General features: G+C 44.8%; 1 protein-coding gene across 14 annotated transcripts in view; it reads left to right on the top strand.

Annotated features, from left to right (window-relative positions):
• Positions 1-23,374, top strand: part of Hs6st (heparan sulfate 6-O-sulfotransferase) — a 476,371-nt gene that overhangs the window by 24,822 nt on the left and 428,175 nt on the right. For 8 of the 14 annotated variants that reach the window (XM_075891350.1, XM_075891401.1, XM_037429270.2 and 5 more), the window contains exons 4-5: positions 11,349-11,423; positions 17,483-17,572. In XM_075891350.1, the coding sequence (XP_075747465.1) occupies positions 11,349-11,423; positions 17,483-17,572 (165 nt within the window). The remainder of the gene's footprint in view (positions 1-11,348; positions 11,424-17,482; positions 17,573-23,374) is intronic. The other 6 variants (XM_075891380.1, XM_075891365.1, XM_075891390.1 and 3 more) reach the window with 1 other exon arrangement.

The raw sequence follows: 23,374 nt of genomic DNA, 5'->3' as shown, positions 1-23,374 counted from the left end.
CTTGTTAAGGTGGTGATTGTGTGCATACCTCATTATGCGACTCTATATCTTTTCAACTGCAATGCTGTAAGCCAAACCATATAAGCTGCAAAAAAATCAAGTCAGTTTCACCGGTGAAGTGATGACGGAAATAGAAAAAATTTGAAATGGTAATGCAGCACGCCCTTTCTATTTTTGATACCGTACTATTACGCGTGAAATGATGCCTTGCGCAATTCGCTCCCGAATGACTGGGAACAATCTAGATAACCTTAGAACCGTCCGATGAGATTACGCGCACAACGCATACCTTAGAGTTTGTTCTGGAACTTACGCAGTCGCTAGTGATAACGCGGGAATCTTCGATGGCACATGTATAAATCATGACGCACTTTGCTGCTTGGGAGATTATTGATGGCCGACACTCTGATTTGCAGCTATCAGTCTACAGCTTGTATTGCTTGTGGAGTGACGTTTTGTTTTCCAGGTGCAGGTTCACCTAAATAAGGTTCACTCATGAACTTTAACCACGTGAACTTTAACTCGATTTATGTGTGGGATGCGACTAAGCGGCAATACGTTTCCCTTTTCCTTGGTCGCCTCCGCTGGCGGCGCGTCTTATCTATTCCCAGTAACAATGCAAGGATTGCCCACCTGCTTCTGGCTGCTGTCCGTCGCCCCTTTCTACTTACTCTCCTTATTCTTCTTCTTGTTGTTTGTTGCTACCTCGTTCGCCCGTTTGTGTAGTTTTTTTTCTTTTTTCTTTTTTTCTTTTTTCATTTTGGAGGGTCTTCAAACTGTGAGGGTGGCCCTCTGCTACGGGAACTTGTATCATTTCGCTTAGATCCTCCGAAGAAGGCTGGTCCACCAGTCGAAACTGTTAGGATTAAATAAATATTTTATTGTTTTGTTTCTTATACTGCACAATTCTCGAAGTTTATAACTTTTATTACGGTAATATATATATATATATATATATATATATATATATATATATATATATATATATATGTATGTATGTATCAAATTGGGATAAGTCTGGTCACTTGATTAGCAATAAATGCTTAGTAAAAACCACTGCATTTTTTGTGTTGATGAGAAAGCAAAGAGAAAACAACGAAAATTCTAATTAATAGTGATGTGTGACCCAAGAAATCTGCTCCAAAACAAATCTTTTGGTGCTCAAGAGCTGCCCTAAAATGCCCTTTTTACTGCTCCAAAGCTGCTCCAAAAGACTGAGGCCCGCCTCCGCCTTTGCTAAGCAGAACATGAGGAGCCCCATGGCGCGGGATTATGAGGTTAAGAATAAAGTCAGCAACTTCCGCAGCTGAGTCTGTAATGACAGAGGAAGTCTCAGCGTAGCGTGTCAGGTGATCCACGGCGGTCACCACCTATCGTTTGCCAGTAGATGTGATTGGGAGTGGCCCATAGAAGTCGACACCTACAATTTCGAATGGCATTGAAGGGCACCGAATTGGCTCTAAAGGTCCAGCAGATGCAGATTTCGGTAGTATACGACGCTGGCATAGGGAGCAGGAACCAACGTACCGCGCTACACTTGAAGAATGGCCAGGCCAGTAATACCGGCATTGAATGCAGTCAAGAGTTTTTTGAAAACCAAGATGGCCAGCAGTCAAGTCATCGTGGAAGGCTTCGAGCACCTGAAGTCGAGAGCGTGGCAGCACAGGAACCCAGCGCTGACCGTCAGGATGGTAAATGTGGAAGTACAGAACCCCATAGTTCAGCCTAAAGTACAGGAGTTGAGTACGGAGTCGCTCGTTAGGTCGATAAGAAGCTCCCGAATGGTGGTCCACAATGCGTCTGCAGTATGGATCCGACCGCTCGTGAGAGCTACATGTTGGCTCATCGTCCGAAAAAGGTTCCCCTATTGAGGCGAGCATATGAACTGCGGTAGATGTGGCGGTCGAGCTCTCACCAACGCTGATATGGGTAGTAGGAAGCAGGCAACGAGATAAAGCGTTTTACTGTAACGAGCATTGAATGTGTCTGCATGTGCATGACTGTGTGCACTGCTATGAATATCATGCTGCAGCTAGCTTGTTAGGACAATATCCTTCACTATCTTATGTCACCGCTTCTGTACATAAGCCTACTTTTGTTTATTTTGTGGGCTTGCTATTGTATAAATGATTGTATAAGCTGAGGAAACATTAAATTAACGCTAAATTTTCTTCCTCTGTGTGTGCCATGGAAAGTGCGTGTGGGCTCCAAACACAGAGGTAGCAGCTCCGATCTGCTCCGAAATGCTGGAAGGCATCCCTACTAGTGATATAGTGATAGCAGGACGAGAACTTGTTAGTTTCATCACGTTTGCAGAACACTTGTTGTCCAACGCGAAGCTGTGCATGACTCGTGTGACTTCGAACGCCATCGTACTGCCTGTTGTACGCTTTTTTTTTTCTGTCATTTTGTCTAGCGTCGGAGTGTGCAGAGTTGTGAGTACCAGGAGTGATGGAAGAAGATTCTTCATTGATCTCCATAAGGAAAGATCAAACGGTGACTTTACTGTGGAACCATGGGGTGTTGACCAATAATTGAAGGGGAGACTCTGGTGTTCAAAAGAAATTTTTTGTTTATTATTATATTCAAATGAAAATTTCAGGCAATGTATCTTTTAACCTGCTGTGAAGATATATGCATTCCATTTTCTTTTATCTCAAGTAGTTTTAGAGATATTGAATAAATAATGAATAGTTGGATTGTCCAATTATTCTGCAATTTAATCATTGAATACCCTAGAACACTTTATATGGACATAGTCTAAAATAATCAAGGATCACAACTATACTATCACTGTAATTTTATCTGTATTTTTATAAAAGTTATTGCCATATGTAATGTATTGATTGGGAACATGAGAATTTTCATGAGATTTATCAACACAGAAAAAAAATTTCTCTTGGCTAAAATAAATTTTATTAGCCTTATTGTGTATATGAATGTCAATTGCAACAAGAATCGTTGAAATCTGATCACTAGATCAAAAGATACTGTGGGCAACAGTATAGCACATAGGCAAAAAACTGATTTTGAGAAAACGTAAAAAGAAGTTTGAAGGCTTTATATAGGTTTATTGTTGCCAAAAAAGCAACAGATGGGAGTACTTTTTGCTCTAGAAGCTACCAGCCTCATAATCACCATCACTCTCTTTCACACGCCTTTTCTTCATGGCATTCTTGAAGTCTTCTGCTCTGGTATTAGGCTTGTGCGAATAGTGAACTTCAGGGTCAAAGCGAATAGTGATTTTGGTCGAATAATTTCGAATCGAATTCGAATAGTATGTATGACATATAAAAAAAGGGAATATTTATCATAACCTAACTAACCTGCACAATATTTCTTTTGAATTGAAATAGGGGCGCTATGCAAATGCCTTTTTTTTTTCGTTGAAAGGAAGTCGAAACAACCTTAATTAGTAGTTTCGGTAGGATCCGAGTGATAACGTATAAGATACGTAACGTTTTAAAATTTATTATACTTAAATCATATAAACCATCATAACTAGCTTAATAAAATGGGTTGATTTGAGGGTAACATGCTCCTTTAAAGGGGCCCTGCAACACTTTTTCAAGTATCCATGGAGCCAGTAAACATGCTTGTCGCCTCACAAATTTACCGCCGCAAAGTTTCTAGAATCGATCCGGTACGAGCTGAGTTCCAAAAATTTGTCGCACGCTGCAATTGCATTCTCCATTCTTGGCCCGTCAAAAGATCTGGAAGCTAAGTACGGAAGGATGGCACGAGAATAGAAAAAATCGTCATGAGCGCCTAGCGACGTTGCGCATCTCTTTTCTCTCGTTTTTCTTCAAATACGAGGCCTTTCAGTGCGATCGTGCACGTACTTGTGGACAAGCAATGGCCTCACGCGGCGGTCCGATAACGACGAGCGATTTTTGAGCTTGTAGTGTCATTTGATGATGAAGAAAGCAATATCTAGCTTTGAAAATTTATTGTGAATTTCAGGCCGCGTGCTGCGCAATAATTCTTGCCTCGCGTGTTCTCGGTAGCCTCTACTACCGATCGGCAGCGTTTTCTGACCATTTATTTATTTATTTATTTATTTATTCATGATACCTTACAGGGCCCGATAGGGCATTGAGTAAGGGGAGCAAGTACGAAACAAAAAATATCAGAGATAAATGCTTTAATAAATACAGGGAAACAAAATTGAAAAAAAGAAAAAAAAAGGTACAGTGCAGTTAAGGAACTTTTTTTCCCTCTTCCCTTTCCTTTTTCCTTCCCCTTTTCCCTTTCCCTTTTTTTACACATGGCAAAAAACAGCAAAAAAAAACAAATATATATACAAATATATGTATATATATATACACACACATACATATGTACAGTGCAAAGCATTTTCAAACAGAGGAACAGCATTTCTTATTCCATGAAACAATTTTTCGCCAATCACACACACTCGCAAAGGAAAGAATGGCGGAAGAATTCGTGAAATAAAAAGTAATGGTGATGACATGATACTATTTCAAGAAATGCTTACGCAATTGGTCAAGAAATGCTTGATGGTTACTGATAGATGCAATATTGTCGGGAAGATCATTCCATAGAACAATGGCTCGGGGAAGTGCTGATGAATTGAAAGTGTTAGTTCGTCCACTGATGCGTTTAATGCTATATTGATTATGCAAGCGGCGTGATATGCGTGAAGGCGCTTCCAGTGGTAAGGGAGATGGCCTGATGCTATAGCGATATTTATGGAATAAAGATAAAAGAGAAATGGAACGACGTACAATTAATGGCACAAGCGGTATGTCATGTTTGATCTGCATTATGCTGGAATGTGGGCTGTAGTTGGAAGTAATGAAACGAGCGGCTCTGTTTTGTACAGACTCAAGCTTGTTAGTCAGGTAGATTTGATGAGGAGACCACACTGGTGAAGCATATTCTAATTGCGGACGAACGATGGTTTCATAGGTGAGTTGTCTTAGACTGCTTGGTGAGTTCCACAAGTTCCGGCGCAGGTATCCAAGTGACCTGGATGCCTTGGCAGTAATGGTGTTAATATGCATGTCCCATGAAAGATTGTGCTTGAGATGGACGCCTAAATATTTATACGATGATGCCTGGGATACTAAAGTGCTATCTATGAGGTATGAAAAATCGGAATTGATGCGCTTGCGGCTGAAAGTGATAACCTTGCATTTAGTAGAGTTAAGACTCATCTGCCATTTGTCACACCACTTTGCAATTAATATGAGATCATTTTGAAGTACGAGGTGATCTTCGGTGGATTTAATTGAGCGGTAAATGATGCAGTCGTCAGCGAAAAGACGCAGGTTAGAAGATATGCCTGTGGGTAAATCGTTAATGTATATTAGGAACAGTAAAGGACCAAGGACACTGCCCTGGGGCACACCTGATGTTACGTCACAGAGAGATGAGGTAAAACTGTTAGCTGAAGTAAACTGCTGACGGAAAGAAAGAAAGTTACGAAGCCATGATAATGTTAAAGAATCCAGACAGAGAGCTGATAATTTCGAGAATAAACGCGAGTGTGCCACACAGTCAAATGCTTTGGCAAAATCTAAAAAAATACAATCCGTTTGAAGATTAGCGTCCATGTTAGAGTGCAAGTCAGTTGTGAATTCTAGCAGCTGCGTGTCACATGACAGTCCTTTTCTGAAACCGTGTTGCTGAGGAAAAAAGAAGGAATTATGTTCAAGATGAGCGTAAATATGGGAGGCGATAATGTGTTCAAGTAACTTACAGCAAATGCATGTTAGTGATATGGGTCGGTAGTTATGCGGGGAATTTTTATTACCGCTTTTGAAAATTGGGATGACCTTGGCGATCTTCCAGTCCGTGGGTAATAAGCCTGATGATAATGATTGCTGAAAAATATAGCAAAGAATTTTACTTGATATTAGGACTGTGTTTTTTAAAATTTTAGAGTTAATGTTGTCAACTCCAGCACTGGTTGAGATCTTGAGATTTCCTATGAGATTAGCGACACCTTCAGCGGAGACATCAATCGCACTCATGTACTGATAATCATGGTCAGGAACAATGGGTATGTTGGAATGATCTTCCCTCGTAAATACAGAAGCAAAATATCTGTTAAAGACATGCGGGCATTCGCTATCATCAAGTGGCTGCTGTTTATCGTCATACAGTGAAATGTGATTACTAATGCTATTAGGAGACACAACACGCCAAAACTTTTTAGGATTAGATTTCAAGAGAGAGGGAAGATCCTGGGAAAAATATTTCTTTTTTGAAGTTCGAACGGCGCAACAGTAGCTTTTTAAGCATTCGCGATATTTTTTCCAAGCCGATGATGTAAGTGCAAGCTTAGCTTTTCTGTAAAGACGCTTCTTTTTATTACGATGACGATTAAGATGTTTGTTAAACCAGGGATTAGTTTTATCGTTGGAAATGGACACCACGGGAACGTATCGGTGCACTAAATTTGTTAGCACGTTCTTAAAAAGCACCCAGTTCTGCTCAACGGTCCTATAAAAAAACGAAGGTAAAAATGTCCGAACGAAAAATTTGTTAAGTGCAATATTCATATCCTTATAATTAGCTCGATTGTAATCGCGGATTTGAGTGATCGTGCTACATTGAAATGCAAGAGGAATGGTAAGTTGTAATTGGATAAGCCTGTGATCACTAAAACCGTCAAGGTATAAAACATCACTAATTGACTCAGGAGCATTGCAGAAAACAAGATCAAGAATATTAGTACCGCGGGTTGGCTGATTAATTGCTTGGAAAAAGTTGAAGTCTAAGGTGAGGTTTATGAGCTCTGTTGCATTTTGGCAAGAAGATGACAATTGAGACCAATCTATTTGCGGAAAGTTAAAGTCACCAACCAGGGAAGTAATGTCGGCTGGGTATTTACCGATAGCCGAAGTAATGGAACTTCGAAGTTCGTCAATGAAGGAACTATTGGAATCCGGCGGACGGTAGCAGACGCCAACCAGTACCTTTGCCGTTGATGTAGTACAGGCGGCCCACACTATTTCAAGGCAGGAGTCGGTGTTCACCAGAAACGGCACTAATCCTTTTTTGATAGCTATAAGAACACCACCGCCTTTTTTAGCTTTGCGGTCATGTCTATAAAGGCTATACTTATTTGGGTTGGCAAAAATTTCACAGTCCATTACATTCGGATGCAGCCAGGTTTCCGTAAGTGCAACAATATCGCTATCAGCATCTTCCAAGAAGGAACACAAATCATCACGTTTAGGAAGAAGGCTTCGAATATTAGTAAGAAATAAAGATAGTGTTTGAGAACTGCTGGGACTAGGTCTAGGTATTGCTCGAGTTCTTTTATCCCTGCCTAGCTATCTAGCAGCTGCTATAACAGTGTCTGTCGCACTATCATACACATACGTTTGTTGATTAATCAGTAGTTTATCAAAGACCAGCTTGCCTCTCTTATCCTGCATCTTGGCAAATTCAAGTAACTTTCGCCTTGCTAACCTGGTCGCAACAGAAAAGTCTTCTCTAATTGAATAAGTCGAGCCTTTGAGCTTATGCGCAGATGCAAGAATTCGCTGCTTGTCCTTGAAGAATGCAAGTTTCGCAACGATAGGTCTGCGCTTATTCAAGGCAAATTTCCCTAGTCGATGAACACGCTCAAAATGGCTCTCAGTGATAGTAACATCCAGATTTTGGGCGCAGAAGGTAATAATTTTCTGCTCAGAATCATCCCATTTTTCTTTTTCATCATACTCAAGCCCAAAGAAAAGCAAGTTCGACCGCCGAGACCTGTTCTCAGCATCGTCACATCTTTCTGTAACCTTATTTAGTTTCGCAGCTAGGTCACACAAGGAAGGATCAAGGCCACTGAGCTTAGGTATGCTAAGTGACTCTATTGTGTTTTCCAGTGACGTAACACGGCCAGACAGCTGCGTAATTGCCATATCTGTCGCACGTTGCTTTTCCTTTATGCCCTTCAGCTCATTAAGTATTTCCGTTTGACCGGTCTCGAGCCTACGCATGGTATCCAATACTAATGAAAGCACACCCTCCTGTGTTGTTTGCACAGGGGGCGGACCAGGATTTGTCTCTACATCGCCGGCCATTAAGAGCAGCAAGGACATAGCAGCGGAACAACATCGCGACACTGAGCAGATAAAGCGCTTCATCATAGCACAGTACTTTGGTGGGCACGACACCGCGAACAAACAGTAGTCACTACTCCTTGGACCGGCAGCACCGCCTAGGTAAATAACCTGCACAATCAGGACGGGTAAATGACGCATGTCTGATGCGGTGTAGTGCCCAAATCTGCCGGTGGTACGGTAGCTTTTATATCCTGGACCAGCTGTGACGTGGATCGTTGACGGAAAACTTTGTTGCCAGGTAGAAGCAACGATGTCATCCAGTATCAGCGTAGCTGGCGATGAAACACGGAAAGGCGGCAGCAGAAGGTCGTGACCATGCTCACGCTGGGCAGCCGTCCAGCACACCGCGCCACAGAGGAGAGCACCCTGCACAATCAGGACGGGTAAATGACGCATGTCTGATGCGGTGTAGTGTCCAAATCCGCCGGTGGTACGGTAGCTTTTATATCCTGGACCAGCTGTGACGTGGATCGTTGACGGAAAACTTTGTTGCCAGGTAGAAGCAACGATGTCATCCAGTATCAGCGTAGCTGGCGATGAAACACGGAAAGGCGGCAGCAGCCCTGCAACCATGCTCAGCAAGTGTTGCAGGGCCCCTTTAAATCTGAAGGGGGGCTTTGCGGCAAAGCAAATTTCTCTTGAGTAGGTGCTTTCACGGTTTTGCATTACTACATTGCTGTGAAACCACCTTTACAGGTTAACTAGTGTACATTTATTTGTTTATTGCGAATACTTCAAAAATAATAGATAATTTAAATTGAATCGAAGCGAATTCGAATACTCACCTATTCGTTTGAATATTCGAAGCATTCGAATATTCGCACAAGCTTATCTGGTATGCTTTTTGTCACATGCCACTAGCCGCTACTGGTCCTTTTCCAGACATCTTTCAACATTTGTGTTGCCTTGGTTCAAATGCAGCTCCTTCAAAATGGCCTCAGAAGCACGTTTCTTTCCAGCATTGCACTGAGCAACCGCTTCCGCAACGGCAGTTTCGACTGTGAAAAGCGAGGCGTGCTTGGTTTTCGGTACAAGCGACCAGATCACTGAATGGAGGCTCTCATTTGAGTTTGAGTTTTGCCTCTTTGGCAGGGCTCCAACAGCTTTCGATGTGAGAGGCGAGTGTACACTGGAAGGAGCGCTTCTGCAACATATTCCGGGAGGTTGTACCGATGCTTAGGAGGAGCCTGCTGCCTTGCCACTGCCTTGTGTGCACACCATGAGTCTTCTCCCTTTGGGCACCGTGAATGTTGTCATGTGTGCCTTTGCATCAGTAGAAGCAACATGATAGCAAGTGGCAAGGACAGCATTCTTCATCTCATCAATGTTTCCCTAGTGTGCCTTGAGTGCCCAATCATAATAATTTGTAAGCTTCGTTACAAGCTCACCAGTGAGCTTTTCTTTGCCACCGAGGCTTGGCCGACCTTCCCCCTTGCTCTTCTGCAGGAGGTGTCTCAGTGCAGCACCCATTCTTTTATGTATATGATTTACGCAATCCTCCTTTTCGATAGCCACGAAGCCATACACTTGCTCCTGTTGAAAGCGCGTTGAAGGCTGTTGCAAGCGCGGCTATCGCCATCGCACGACATCGTTGTGTAGCGGAATCCATGCTTTTCGAGGGACCGGCGAAACAGAATTTTGGCAGCCTCCACCTCCATCTGGCCAGGCTTGCTAGGAGACTTTTTTTGGCACTTGTGCCAAGCTCTAGCTCGCCACTCACTGTACAGAGGGTCATCGTCCTTGGGGCCAATCTCGCAACCCAAACAGAAGTTCGAGAGAATTGTGAAGTCCATCACATAGCCCGAAAACAGTTCTATTATAGTTCCCACACAAATGTGCGACAAGTGGCCACGAGTGAGCCAAGTCCCGTCGAAGGAAACTGCGATAATGCCGGGGTTCCCGAAATTCAGTTCAGAATAGATGGCCTTCACAGCTGTTGCGCACTCGCTCATAATACCCGCGAATGCGTTCATCGCGGCAGGGTTCATCTTGGTTTTGACGTAGTCTTGGTACGTTTTGTTGTGCATTCCTCGACGAGACACATTTAGGGACGAAAAAATGTCGTTTAGCACGGTCTGCCCATTGCCCGTGCTCGTAACTGCATGAGCCACAATCACATTTGCTTCGAAAGGGTTGCAGGTCGCATTCCCCCTGCTATCGGCGAGCTCCATTTGGCGCCGACATCTCCGCAGACGGCACAGTTCTACACTATTCTACCTGCCACTCCGTACTCACGGTCGCCCCATGAAACGTTTAATGGGCCAGAACAGAATTCGTATTTTGCGCACCGAAGCAGTTGGTTCAGCAACGGTAGGCTTAGCAGCGTGAACTCGGTGCCGGACCCCGCCGCTCCCAGGGAATCTCCAATAAGCGACCGCTTTCGGCAGGTAGCTGATAACGAAGACAGCTTCTGTCGTTGCTCTTCCGCGTGATGCTCAATCGCCACTTTTTCAGCTTCTGTCACAAAATGCGTATGGACGTGCATTGTCCTCATGTCATCGGCCACAGGCATCGCTTGCGCGACTGCAGCTTCGGTGGATATCGTACACCCGCTGGCGCATGTCGTGGAGCTCGTCGCCGTCGATTCACTCGACGCTACTTCAGGAATCCGAGACCGACGCTTGCGTTTTTTGCCGTAGGCATGAGCTGTCGCGAACTTGCATCGCCTGCCAGCCATCGTCGCGTCCGAACAATTTGGCACATGGAGTCGCGCATTGTTGCGCACAGTTGGGCAGACGAAATTTTCGGTCGTCCAATCAGAGAGCAGGATTTGCCCCACGTAGTAAAAACGCACCAACGCCGTGCGAGTATTTTCTTCTTTGTGGTGGCGTGTAGCTCCATAGTCACCAGACGTAGAGTTGTTTTCTCGCTAAAGCCAGATTGCTGAAGAATTTAGCTTTCGAATGATTCCAAAATGGCCGCGCTGCGGCTAACGGTTACCGCAGACGACGGCATTGAATTAGCCCGTTTTGAAGAGGGGGCGCGTTTTCGAGCGACAGTGACCATAAAGATTTCTTCAGAACGCGATAACAAAATAAATACTAATCGGAGCGCATTAATATTCCAGCAATAGATTCTTTTGGACGTCCAGATTAAAAAAAATATTTCAAAAAATAATTTTTCAATCAATTTTTTGCTTTAAAAGACCCGTGTTTAACAAGAACGAATGGAGCTCGTTGGTCCAGTTTAAATGGCTGACGTGACTTGCAAGTACAGATTTTGGCATGAATCGTTCGGCTTCTCCTTTGGCTTCAGGTCATCAAGGAGTGATGCGATGATGGTTGAAACCAAGCTCGCCAGCAAACTCTGGGAAGCTTTCAGTCTGAAAGGGTGAGCCATTATCTTGCTTAATGATTTATGGACAGCCTAACTGTGCAAAGATAGTGGGCAGTTGCAGTTGCTTGATGACGGTAGATGCTGCAAGCGTGTGTATGATGCCGACAACGGGTTCTAACAGGAAAAGGGCCAAGAAAAATCTACCGACAGTTCTGTTTCAGGGGCCTCGAGGCAGTTTCTGTATTGGCAAAAAATTTCGCTGGGGAACTGGTGTGTTCTTGTGGCATGCAAGGCAGCTTTTCGCTGTCTGGTCTACCAGCAAGTCTATCCCTCCCTGGGAACCACACCTTCCCACACAACGGCTGTTTTGTCTTCAAAATGCCTTGGTGGCCTCTATGAGCAAGGTGTACAGCTTTTGCATGAAGCTGTGCTGGCACTGCTATACAAGAGCCTCTTAGCACAAGGCATTCCTTAAGAACTGTGAGTTTTGTTGCAACATGATGAAAATGCTGTAGAGTTATGCTCTTAAAGTCTTTGCAATGCAGGGGTCGCTTGAGGACTTGCTTGAGAGATGTGAGCACAGGGTCAGACAACGTCGCCCTGGTTACCTTTTCTATGGTCATAGCAGAAGGCAGACTACAAGACTTAAGAAAGTGCACATATTCTTCAGCGACAGACTTCATGCACCGAAACTGTTCCAAGGAAATTACTGGGTGTCGACAGAGGTAGCCAGATGGGTTGCTTGGACCACTGGTATCTAGACTTCAAAGGCATATGGTTGAATTAGATGTGCCAAATGCTCTGGCCGTACTAATACCAAGGAGCGGGGGTTTCAAGAATACTAACCAGTGGTTTGTGGTCCGTCAATAGAAGGAACATTGTCTTATACAGGTAGATGTGGAAATGCTCAATTTCCCATTCAACTGCTAGCATTTCTATTCCAGTTTGGAAGTGCGGAGCTTCCAGAAGAGAAAGGGCACGGCTTCCATATGCAACAACTCTGGTTTTGCTTCTGGATGTCTGTGTGAGAATAGCATGAAGGCCATGATGGGCAGCATCTACAATGAGCGTGATGTCCTTTTGGGAGTCAAAATACGCAAGAGCTGTGGCATCAGAAAGCTGTTTGTCCAGTGTGTGCTGCTGTCTATCTGTCCAACACCAGTCCACACCCTTGGCTGTGAGTTTTCTGAGTGGTTGGCTGAGGTGAGCTAGGTTTATTATGAACCGACCACAGTAGGTTAGCAGACCAAAGAGTCTCTTCACTTCACTGGCACTGGTGGGTGGTGATGCTCCAAGGACTGCAGATACCTTGGCAGGGTCTGGTTGCATGCCTTTGCTTGTGAACACATGCCCAAAAAAGGAGAGTTGCCCCGCCGCGGTGGTCTTGTGGCTAAGGTACTCGGCTGTTGACCTGCAGGTCGCGAGATCGAATCCTGGCTGTAGCGGCTGCATTTTCTATGGAGGCCAAAATACTGTAGGCCCGTGTGCTGAGATTTGGGTGCACGTTAAAAAACCTCGGGTGGTCGAAATTTTCAGAGCCCCTACGGCATTTATCATAATCATGTGGTGGTTTTGGCACGTTAAACCCCACATATAAATCAAAGAAGGAGAGTTTTTTTCTGTAGATGTTGCACTTTTTGTCATTCAATGTGAGACAACTTGCGAGTAGGCATTTTAGTGTGCCCCTCAAAACTTCATCATGCTCCCTCTGTCTTTTCATAGACCAGCATGTCATCACTTACATTGAGTACATTGGAAATGTTGCCTAGAACACTTCAGCTGCAGATTCGATTCCGCAGTCAAGTCTCTTGTATGTGAACAGTCCAGCATGTGTAGAAAAAGTGGTGATCTCACGAGATGATGCATCGAGTTCAAGCTGGTTCCATCTGTCATTCAGATCAAGCTTGGAGATTATGACAGAGCCATTTAAAGCAACAACGATGTCATGTACCGTTGGTGTGATGTGTCTTTCACGTTGGATGCCTTCATTGGCACAACGCATGTCGACGCACTGGAATGTACTCGGGGTCATGTGATTTTAGCACGGCCACAATTGGAGATATCCAAGGGGTTGTTCTTTCAGATTTCTCGATAATGTCGAGGGACTGCAGCTTTTGAAATTCTTCTTCTTGTGGCTTTCGCATGGGAAAGGGGATGCGTCTATGAGGCTGTGTTACTGGTTGTGGTCAACATGGAGATGCAGCTCTGCCACGGTGGTCTAGTGGCTAAGGTACGTCTGACCCGCAGATCGTGGGATCGCATCCCGGCTGCGGTGGCTGCATTTTCGATGGAAGCGAAAGGCCCGTGTGCTCAGATTCTCTAGGCCCGTGTGCTCAGATTTGGGTGCACGTTAAAAAGCCCCAGGTGGTCGAAATTTCCGGAGCCCTCCACTATGGCCACTCTTATAATCATGTGGTAGTTTTGAGACGTTCAACTCCACATATTCATCATCAATCACATGAAGATGCACTCGGAAGTCCTAACAGTAGGAAACAACCTTAAAGTAACAAAAAACAAGGGCCGAAGTGAAAGAGTGGACTCAAAGAGCACTAACTCGAAACTGAAATTTATTACAAGAAAGAAAAGAATAAAACATGACAGACATCCATGCATTTTGTAGCATAGTCCCGTCTGCTTTGATGAGTCATTTGAGCTCAACTATAGATAAAGGTATTCTGCCGCTTTTTTTTTGGAAAACTATGATCGCAGTTGATCCTCTATAGATCTAAAGCTAAATTTTCTTCCTTTATGTGTATCATTAAAAGCCTGTGGGTGCTTCGAACACAATGGTAGCTGCTCCAAAAGCACATTTTGCCTGCTACAATGGCTGCTCCGAAATGCCGGAAGGCATTCCCACCACTTGATTAAGTGGTACTAATGCCTGCCTTCAGTACCTGTGACTCGGTAGGGGACCATTGCTTCGAGCAAGCGCATGTAATTCTAAGGCAAAGATTTTTTTATCTTCAACTTAAATTTCTTGCATGGAAGTCATTACATTACTTAGTTATTGAGATGGCGCTCTATGTTTGACATCTGTGACACACGACGGGTTTGGAAATCGTGTTTCTCAGCAAATGAAACTTTTTTGTCCTCACAAATTTTTCTATCGTCTAAGTTTATGTAATATGTCTGACAGAACTGTTGAGGGGTCTCCAGTAAAATTGTGATCAATTTTATGCATTATCTGTGTTGTATATTGGTGTTCAGAGCTGTCAACCTAATAAATTTTAATTATGTTTAATTAGTACAGGTAAATGACTTTCACTACTCTCTGTATTTGTTTATTCAAAAGTAAAATTTTCTCCATTTCTTTTATGGGCAGGCTTAAAATAAATAAGCTTGTAATAAATTGACCAGGAATGTCCTTCTTGGGTCTGAGGAAGTTATCAAACTGCTCAGTTGATCGTTTGATCGAGTTAAGCTTGTTTTTTTCTTTGTGTGTGAATGCCCACCCACTTCAGTGGGCCTTCATTGGTGCAGCGAATTAGGGGGGGCCCATTTCATTGGCAGTTTCTCAAACAGTTAAACAGTAATTTCGGCAAACCACAGTGCGAGCTCCCTCTTTAACATGGTCATCACCTGTTTGCGGATGGTCGTTCAGGCATGAGATTATCACTGACCATCATTCTACTACATTAATGCTGAAACCAGTGTGTGCAACTGATGCATTCTCGATGGCTGGACACCTAAAGCTTTTCTTTGAAAGTTCTGCAGGACTTGTAGCAAAATTTCGCACACACTGTTCTTCCAGGTCACTATTGAAACGAACAACTTGTAAACATGCAGCTCTAGTTCTCCAACTAATTATTGGTTTGAACTGAATGTGGAAAATTTTGCTGTTCTTAGCTAAGCCTATAGCTGCTGCTGCTGAGCTTAGCTGTTTGGCATGCTATTTCACAAGATCCATAGCATTTCTAACACGCTTTGTACAGTAAAACCTCGATAATTCGAAGGCGGCCGGATCACGTAAATTCTTCGAATTAAATGGATTTTCAAATTAACCCAAATGAAGAAAAGAAAGCAAGCAAGCACTACAAGATGAAATCACTTTCTTTTTTTTTCTTTGCAAGAAAAAGGTTATTTGAAATAATCCGTGATATTGGATTGCTTGTTGCTGTAGTTTGCCGCCCCAAGTGCCATGTTCTCAAACCTGCTCACAATACTCAGCATTTAACTGTCATCACTGCTGCTTCGACAAAGCTGCGGAAGGTATTCACGGCATCGACAACTGAGGCCAAAGCAGGCGCGCGGGCGGGCTCGTTATCGTCGCCGTCATCGCCGACTTGCCTACTGCCGGTGAAGTCCTCGTGCACATCAGCGTGGGATGTTTGTACACCCACCTCAACACTGGAATACTCCACGAAGCCTAGTACTCTGCCATTGCCGGAGTCAGTGATCCGGTTGCACATTGAGTCTCCCTCGTCGTCTTGGCTGGACGAGCTGGAATCTTCATCAAGATATTCACCACCTTGTTTATGGAACCCGGCATGTTCGAAACAGCGCTTGATCACCTTTGGCTCCAACTCCTTCTAGGCAAAGGCAATTAAACATAACGCACCAAGCAGATCGATGCGGTATTGCTTCCCATTGCCGTAGCAAGTCAGAACCCGCTTCAATAAGTGGTGGCGGTAAATCTTCCTCCTTTGCAGGATCACACCTTGGTGCATCGGCTGTGATACAGTCGTAGTATTTGCCCGGAAGAAGACAATTTTGACGGCTTCCAGGTTCCTGATGTCCCTGTGGGCTGAGCGATTATCAATAACTAAGAGCACTTTCCGGCCTTTGGCGGCAAACTTCCGGTGGAGAAACTGAACATATTCCACAAATATTGTTGCCGTTATCCAGGCCTTCTTGTTATGTCTCAACGTGGCAACGTCCCTTGGGGAAAGGCGGCACGTGTTCTTGAAGCACCTAGGCTTACCCGATCAACCGATTATGAGCAGTGAAAGCTTCTCGCTTCCAGACATGTTCGCGCTGAACAAAATAGATATGCTCTCCTTGGGCTGCTTTCTCCCCGATACACTAGTGTCCTTGGAAGCAAATGTTTTCGTGGGAAGTACCTTGTAGAACAAGGCCTTCTCATCCAAGTTGTAAACATTGTCCTCACCAAACTCCTGAAACAGCGGTGCCAGCGTACGCATCTGCCAGTCGTCAACGGCGTTCGTGTCGGCGCTGCCGCTTTCCCCGCACACAGTCAAGTATGTAAGGTTATTACACTCTTTAAATCAGGCGAATCAACCATTACTGCACTTAAAACTTTCATGGCCAAGGCGCAGTGCCAGGTCATTGGCCTTCTCCCGTAGGATGGTGCCGTTCACAGGAAGATGAGCTGCGTTTGCGTGCTGCAGCCACTTCATCAAAGCGACCTCAATGTCCGGGTATGTTAGGAAGTGAATCCTTGAACGCTTTGAGGAATGCGTTTTGCCATACACCCCGAGCAACTTTTCTTTGTTCTTCAAGACAGTCAAGAGCGTCGACAAGGGCATCTTGTCCTTTTAAATGAGTTGGGTCTTTGTGCGCGTCGACTTCTAAGCCTCCTCGATTAAGGACACCTTTTCCCGCAGTGTCAGTGTCTTGTACTCCGGCTTCGAGAGTTCAAAAAGTGGTCAGGACTTCGCACGCAACTCAAGCAGGCGTAGGTGGTGAAGTAAACAAGACTAATGGTCGGAAGCATGCGAGCTACATGAAAAACGTGAAACGAAATGCGTGAAAAATGAGATACGTAGAAAAATGCAAACCTTGAAAACAGGAAATGAAAAACGCATTTTAACTCGTTTGCGGTACTCCATCTATTATGACCTCTGAGATAAGCTTCGCCGGACGGCCGTTTCACGTTGGTTGCTGCCGGTGGGAATGGCGAATTATCCCCATGGGCTGTTCTAATAATCCGGTAAAATTTGCATTGAAAAACACGAAGCCCCAGAAGCTCTTTGAATTAACCAAAATTTCAAATACAACAAAGTTTGAATTAGTGAGGTTTTACTGTAATTTATGAAGAGAATGCAAACGTTGCGATTCATTGTTCACCATCGCAAAGGGAGTGCTTTCAGCGATATGATATCGCGGTGACATTCAAAGATTGCTGTGCCTCATAGGGTAACTTTTTCTTGCAGACTTAACCACTTGGATGTACAGCTCTACGACTACGCGCGTAAATTGATGTCCGAGCGGCTGCAGCGCCTTAAAGAACGGGGTCCAGTCAGGTGAGTGATTCAAGGCTGCTGTCTTACATCATTGAAATGACTGGGCAAGCCAAAAATTTGAAATTTGTTTGAACTAATCGCTAATCAAAACCGAGGGCGTAGCCAGAAATTTTTTCGGGGGGGGGGGGGGGGGTGCAATCATCGGCTTTTTTCTGTGACATCACTATGAGCAGTAGTTTGAGCAGATAGTGTATATAGATATCAGTCATAAGACTGCCCCCTCTCCCCAATGCGTATGCTTGTGAAGAGTGTAAATAAAAGTAAATTAATCACAGTAAAATACAGTAAAGGACAGGTAGGGTGACCGTTTGGAGCAACTGCCTCTTGTCGCACCATAGAATGAACTATATAGTCTTCGAAAACGCATAATTGTGATGGCCCGCTCGATCGGAGAAGACATCGTTAATCTCTAATAAGCGTAGATAGCGTAGTTCTTGTCGTGGTGAAGCGCGTTTTACGAGTCAAGGACAGCTCCGCTTACGACAAAATAGAGATACACGCAGCATGTTTGTGTACATTCATAATTATATTTCGGTCTTGCTTACTTTGCTGAGCCAAGAATTTCTTGCTTACCTATGGGAAGGATTTTTATGTTAAATGTGTCGAGCAGCGCTGACGCAGTGGTAGCTTTTAGTCGTTTTTTTTTTTTTACTTTACTGCGTGCATCCAAGCATGCTTTCGATACGCAATAAGTAATTTTTTTGTAAGTTGTGCTGCACGTTGGCAATAGGATTTCGCATGTGTCATTTTTCAGGCAGACTTTCTTGCAACCTTGGGTGACATTACAGTTGCACTTTGACCTGATAGCAATGAATTGCTCTAATCGCAGAAATTGTATCGTGAAATCGGCAAGGACAAGGTAATCAATGTTGTGAAATATTCAGTTGGTCTCAATCGAAAATGCACCTGGGACCAGGCTTTACCGACTCACATAGAAATAGCTTGTTCGTCGGCGTGTATATATATATATCTATATATATATATATATATATATATATATATATATATATATATATATTTAATAAGTAGGTAGAAAAACGCATTGTGCTCTTTTTTTTTCGTATATTTCGTCGCTCTGCTCCTGAAACCATAGTGTTGCGGCAAGGTGTCTTCCATTGTTTTCAAGTGTGTAGCCGTGATTTCAGAACTGTACAAAATATTTCACCATGCAGCATAGATATGCCATGTATACACTGTTCTAACTAGTACGTGCATTCATGCTTGCAGCACTTACACCTGCACAAACAGGAGCAGCTTCGTACCACACAAAATCTTGAGTGATCGGTTCACTAGAGAGAGATCGGTTCACTAGAGAGAGATCGAAACAACATTTATGACAAAAAAAAAGTGGTTCGTCAAGGGTGGGGCCCTTCTTCCAAGGATCCACTGGCATAGTGGCTCGGTGGGCCAGGCCCAGGGTCGCCAGTTGAATTCCAGGGTCTGTTCAGCGAACACAATGGGGTGCGTATGTACCATGTCGACTGTGACAGGTCGCTCTGGACCGCTGTAAGTCATGTGTGTTAGTGTAGGAGTATCTCCGCACCACGGGCATGCTTTGTGATATCTCTCTGGGTGCACGATGTGAAGCTTATGCAGATTTGGGAAAATATTATTCTGCAGGCGGTGCCAATCCTAAGCTTAATGTTGATGAAGGTCCTTGTTGGGAGGCGCCTTGATGTGGCAATCTAATCTTGGTTTGTCTAAGATGCTACGTAGTGCCACCACTTCATCTCTACCCTCTTCAGGGGTGGGCGGTCGTGGTGCTCGGCTGCTGAGTATTTGAGATTGGCAATAAACTAGTTCATTGCCCTCCCGGCCTGTATGGGTAGGACACCAGGCTAACCCTTGGTCAAAGAGGAGTTCGCTCCTCAACAGATTGATGGCCTTTGTTAATATTGCCTTGAGGTACATGCGACAAGTTACCCAAAGTCTGAGACCACGTATGCAGAGATACCTTGTTGGTGAGAGCGATGGCAGTTGCCTCAGTTGACACTGAGGATGAGGTAAGTATAGACGCGAAGTTGACAAGATCACCCCGTTTGACTACAGCGAGAGTCCAAGTGGGAGATTGCCTTTGCTGTTTAGAGCAGGGACTGACCTTCATATAGTAAACATCAGGGTGGTCCTTCAGTCATTTCAGCTCTTGTACAGTAGAGCCCGACTATATCGAACCCGTTTATATCAAATTGTCCCGTATATCGAACAATTCCTAAACATGTTAAGTTTTCGTTGAGAATATATAGCAAAAGTTACTGTTTTATCGAACGAAAATAGCAACGACAAGTGATATATCAAACTCCATGTGCCGCAAAAGTGCCCCAGCAAGTTGGCTTTCCCTCGCGGTGGCATGGAAAACTGCCGGCGCCACCCTAGAAAAAGTTAGTTAGACCGGGTTGTGCGCGGGCGAACACCCCCCTCCGAGAAATGATCCTGGCCCGCTCGCAGCACTTACAGCTAATCAGTGGCCGTTGTACTTTCTCTGAGGTGCGGAGGCGGTAGAAGTGAGCGCCATTTTTTCTTTCTTTATGCTTGTGTGCCTGCTGCTGCCGATTCAGCGTGGTCTGTGGTGTTGCCTGTTGGTGCTCTGTGAACTGTATTGGCGCGCTGTCATCATGGCTTGCGCAAAGAGGCAACATTTGCCGTTCGCCGCGAAACTCGAAATCATCAATCGGGTTGAGCGCGGTGAAAAGAAGTCTGACGTCGCCGCCGCGTACAAAATTCCAAGGAGCACCTTGAGTACTACCTTGAAGAACAAGGCAGACATCAGGGCAAAGTCGACAAAAGGCCATGTGCTTGTGGCGCCCGACGTGTGCGCGCTGCTGTGTACGAAGATGTTGAAGCGGCTGTTTACAAGTGGTTTGTGGACGTTCGGTCGCGAAACATCCCGGTGTCCGGCCCTATGATCGAGCAGAAAGCCAAGGACCTTGCTTTTCTGCTTGGCAGGAATGATTTCCAAGGCGGTTCAGGCTGGCTTCAGCGGTTCAAAGAACGACACGACATCATTGGCAAAGCTGTTACAAGTGAAAGCAGAGTGGCGGACCTGGACAGCATAGAAAAATGGCTCGAGCAAAATTGGTGAGATATCGCAGCAAGATATAGAGCCCAAGATATCTTCAATGCGGATGAAACCACTCTGTTTCGGCAAATGTTGCTAAACAAGACACTTGCGTGTCGTGGCGACAAGACAAGCAGCGGCAAGGCAAACAAAGCTCGTGTGTCCCTGCTGTTGGCAGCTAATTTAGACGGATCTAAAAAGCTTCGACCTCTGGTTATCGGGAAAAGCAGGGCACCGCAGTGTTTTCGAAATGTGCTGTCGCTTCCAGTTACCTACCGAGCAAACCCAAAAGCGTGGATTACTGGGGAGCTTTTCAGCAGATGGCTATCGTCGTGAAATGATGATTTGGTAGGCAAAAATCGCAAGGTGTGCCTGCTCGTAGACAATTGTTCATCGCACCACTGCAGTACGACCTTCAGCAACATCGAGCTGTGTTTTTTGCCCTTGAACACTACGTCTGTACTGCAACCACTGGATCGAGGCGTTATACGTGCAATGAAAGCCGGCTATCGGAAGCACCTGGTGGAGAGGCTGCTGCAGAACCTTTGTGTCGGCAGGGAGCTGAAGATCGACTTGCTTGGAGCTATTTCTACGTTGAGTAGATCGTGGGCAGATGTCAAGAAGGAGACGATCCAGAACTGCTTTAGGCATGCCGGCTTCCATGTGCCTGTTGATGACACCCCAAATTCTGACAGCACTGAAGACACCGCAGGTGTTTCCGCCGAAGTTTGGAACGAGCTGGCAGAGTTCCCGGGTGCTATCGACGGATCGACATTCGACGAGTTCGTCAGTGCGGACGATGACGTCCCCATCATGGGCTAATCACAGGATGAGGATTACATTGCAGACGTCGTGCCGACTACGAGCCAAAGCGACGGCAGTATGGAAATCGACGACGGCCCATTGCCTACATCCTCCGAAGTGATCAGTGCGCTTGCGTTGGTCCGGCGCTATTGCTTGAATGTGGAAGGTTGCGGCCTCAGCTGCTCCGACTCATTGGACAACGTGGAGGCACGCGTGCTGTCGCAGGCAGCGAAGTCGTTGACACAGAAAAAAATCCGGGACTATTTTGTTCCACAGTAGGTCACGCAAGTAAGCCATAATATTAATAAAGTACGTTTCTTTAAGTTTGTTATGTGCCTTTGTGTCGAAACCTATACCGGGCCTATATCGAATTATGCCATATATCGAACTAATAAACGTTTTTCGGCGAGTTCGATATACCCGAGTTCGACTGTACTCGAGCTTTTCGGCATTCTCTATGCTAGTACGGATGCATATCGCGTGGAATGGGCTGTGTCTAGATGCGCTATCTTAGATTTTGTGAGAGTAGATTGGAGGCTTCTGAAGAATATTCACTAGTGTTGAAGGAATGAACTTTGGTCTTATTCAGAGCATAGTGCACCATAATCAATTTCTGAGAATGTGTAAACTCTGACGAGAACTGCCAGCGCATGCAACATGAGTTTACCTACGCCGTACTCTGCGTCATTCGTGCCGGTCGGTTGTCTGTTTTGGGCATTCTGATACGAGTCGCTAGAACTTGACTGCTGGTATCAATTCCTTCGCATTCATTCACATTTGTGGTATGGCATCAAAACGCAACAGAACCTACCAGCCTTCTGTAGGGGCCCAATCACAAACGTGAGACATTTCGCGCTTATACTTGGAAAGCGCGGCTTTACTGGCATCTGAAAGGAAGCGGAGGAAATGTATACCCACCAATCTTTCCGCCAGGGGACAAACGAGAGCAAGTCTTTGAAGTGGAAGGTATCGTCGCTAAAGTTCTCGTTTCATGCATTCAGTGTCACGACCGAAACTTTGCTGAGCGTGTTGCTTCGTATAGCGATGCAAAGGCACCCCCTTGAAATACACTGCCCACACGTATTGATGCGTAGTTCGTGTTCTGTGTCAATCAGCACCCTTTTGTGAGGCTAGTGTTTCTATGAGCGCTAGTGTTAGAAGCGGAAGATTACCAGCCCACATGTATCGTCGCTAAAGTTCTCGTTTCTTGCATTCAGTGTCACGGCCCGAACTTTGCTTAGTGCGTTGCTTCCTATAGCAACGCGAAGTCACTCCCTTGAAATACGCTGCCTACACATATTGGTGGGTAGTTCGTGTTCTGTGTCAATCAGCGCCCTTCTATGAGACTATGAGGTCGGGAGGTAACGTTGGATGATTTTTTCTCGAAAGGTGACGCTTGCCGCAGAGCACACTCGACAACTGGTGAAAAGGCTACAGCAGCCGAAGAAACGTTTCCCAGTTGCAGTTCTGCACTGCCTTTAATACAACTCGTGTGCCGAAAGAACTCCTGAAAACTGATCGGAGCATAATGCATGCACGGAAACCGCTATTCCTGACAACGACATGGGTCTGTACGTGTTCAAAGGGCCAAGACGCCAGGAGTTGCAGGACGTCGAGAATAGAGGTTTGCTAATGACACCATAGAAATCGGGCGCTATTTACATCTTTCCCTCATTTAGTAAGCGATAACTGAAATTCCAACCTCTATGGCTGTAAATGTTTGCCTGGTTGGTCGAATCTCAATAATTCGGACTCGAAGGGGCCCAAAAATTTGTTCAAATTAAAGGAAGTTCCAAATAATGAGCGCTAAATAAACGGAGGGCTCTCCATGCAGTGGCGCATGTGCATTGAGCTAACACACGAGGGGGAAGTTTCAGAAGATTTACATTTATTCACAAATCACAGGACATTCATTATTTATTGAAGTAATTGGTGATGCATGT

This window comes from Rhipicephalus microplus, chromosome 1 (genome assembly GCF_043290135.1).
Source record: "Rhipicephalus microplus isolate Deutch F79 chromosome 1, USDA_Rmic, whole genome shotgun sequence".
Lineage (NCBI taxonomy): Eukaryota > Metazoa > Arthropoda > Arachnida > Ixodida > Ixodidae > Rhipicephalus > Rhipicephalus microplus.
The sequence above is the reverse complement of the archived record's forward strand: the minus strand, read 5'-3'. Positions and strand labels throughout refer to the sequence as shown.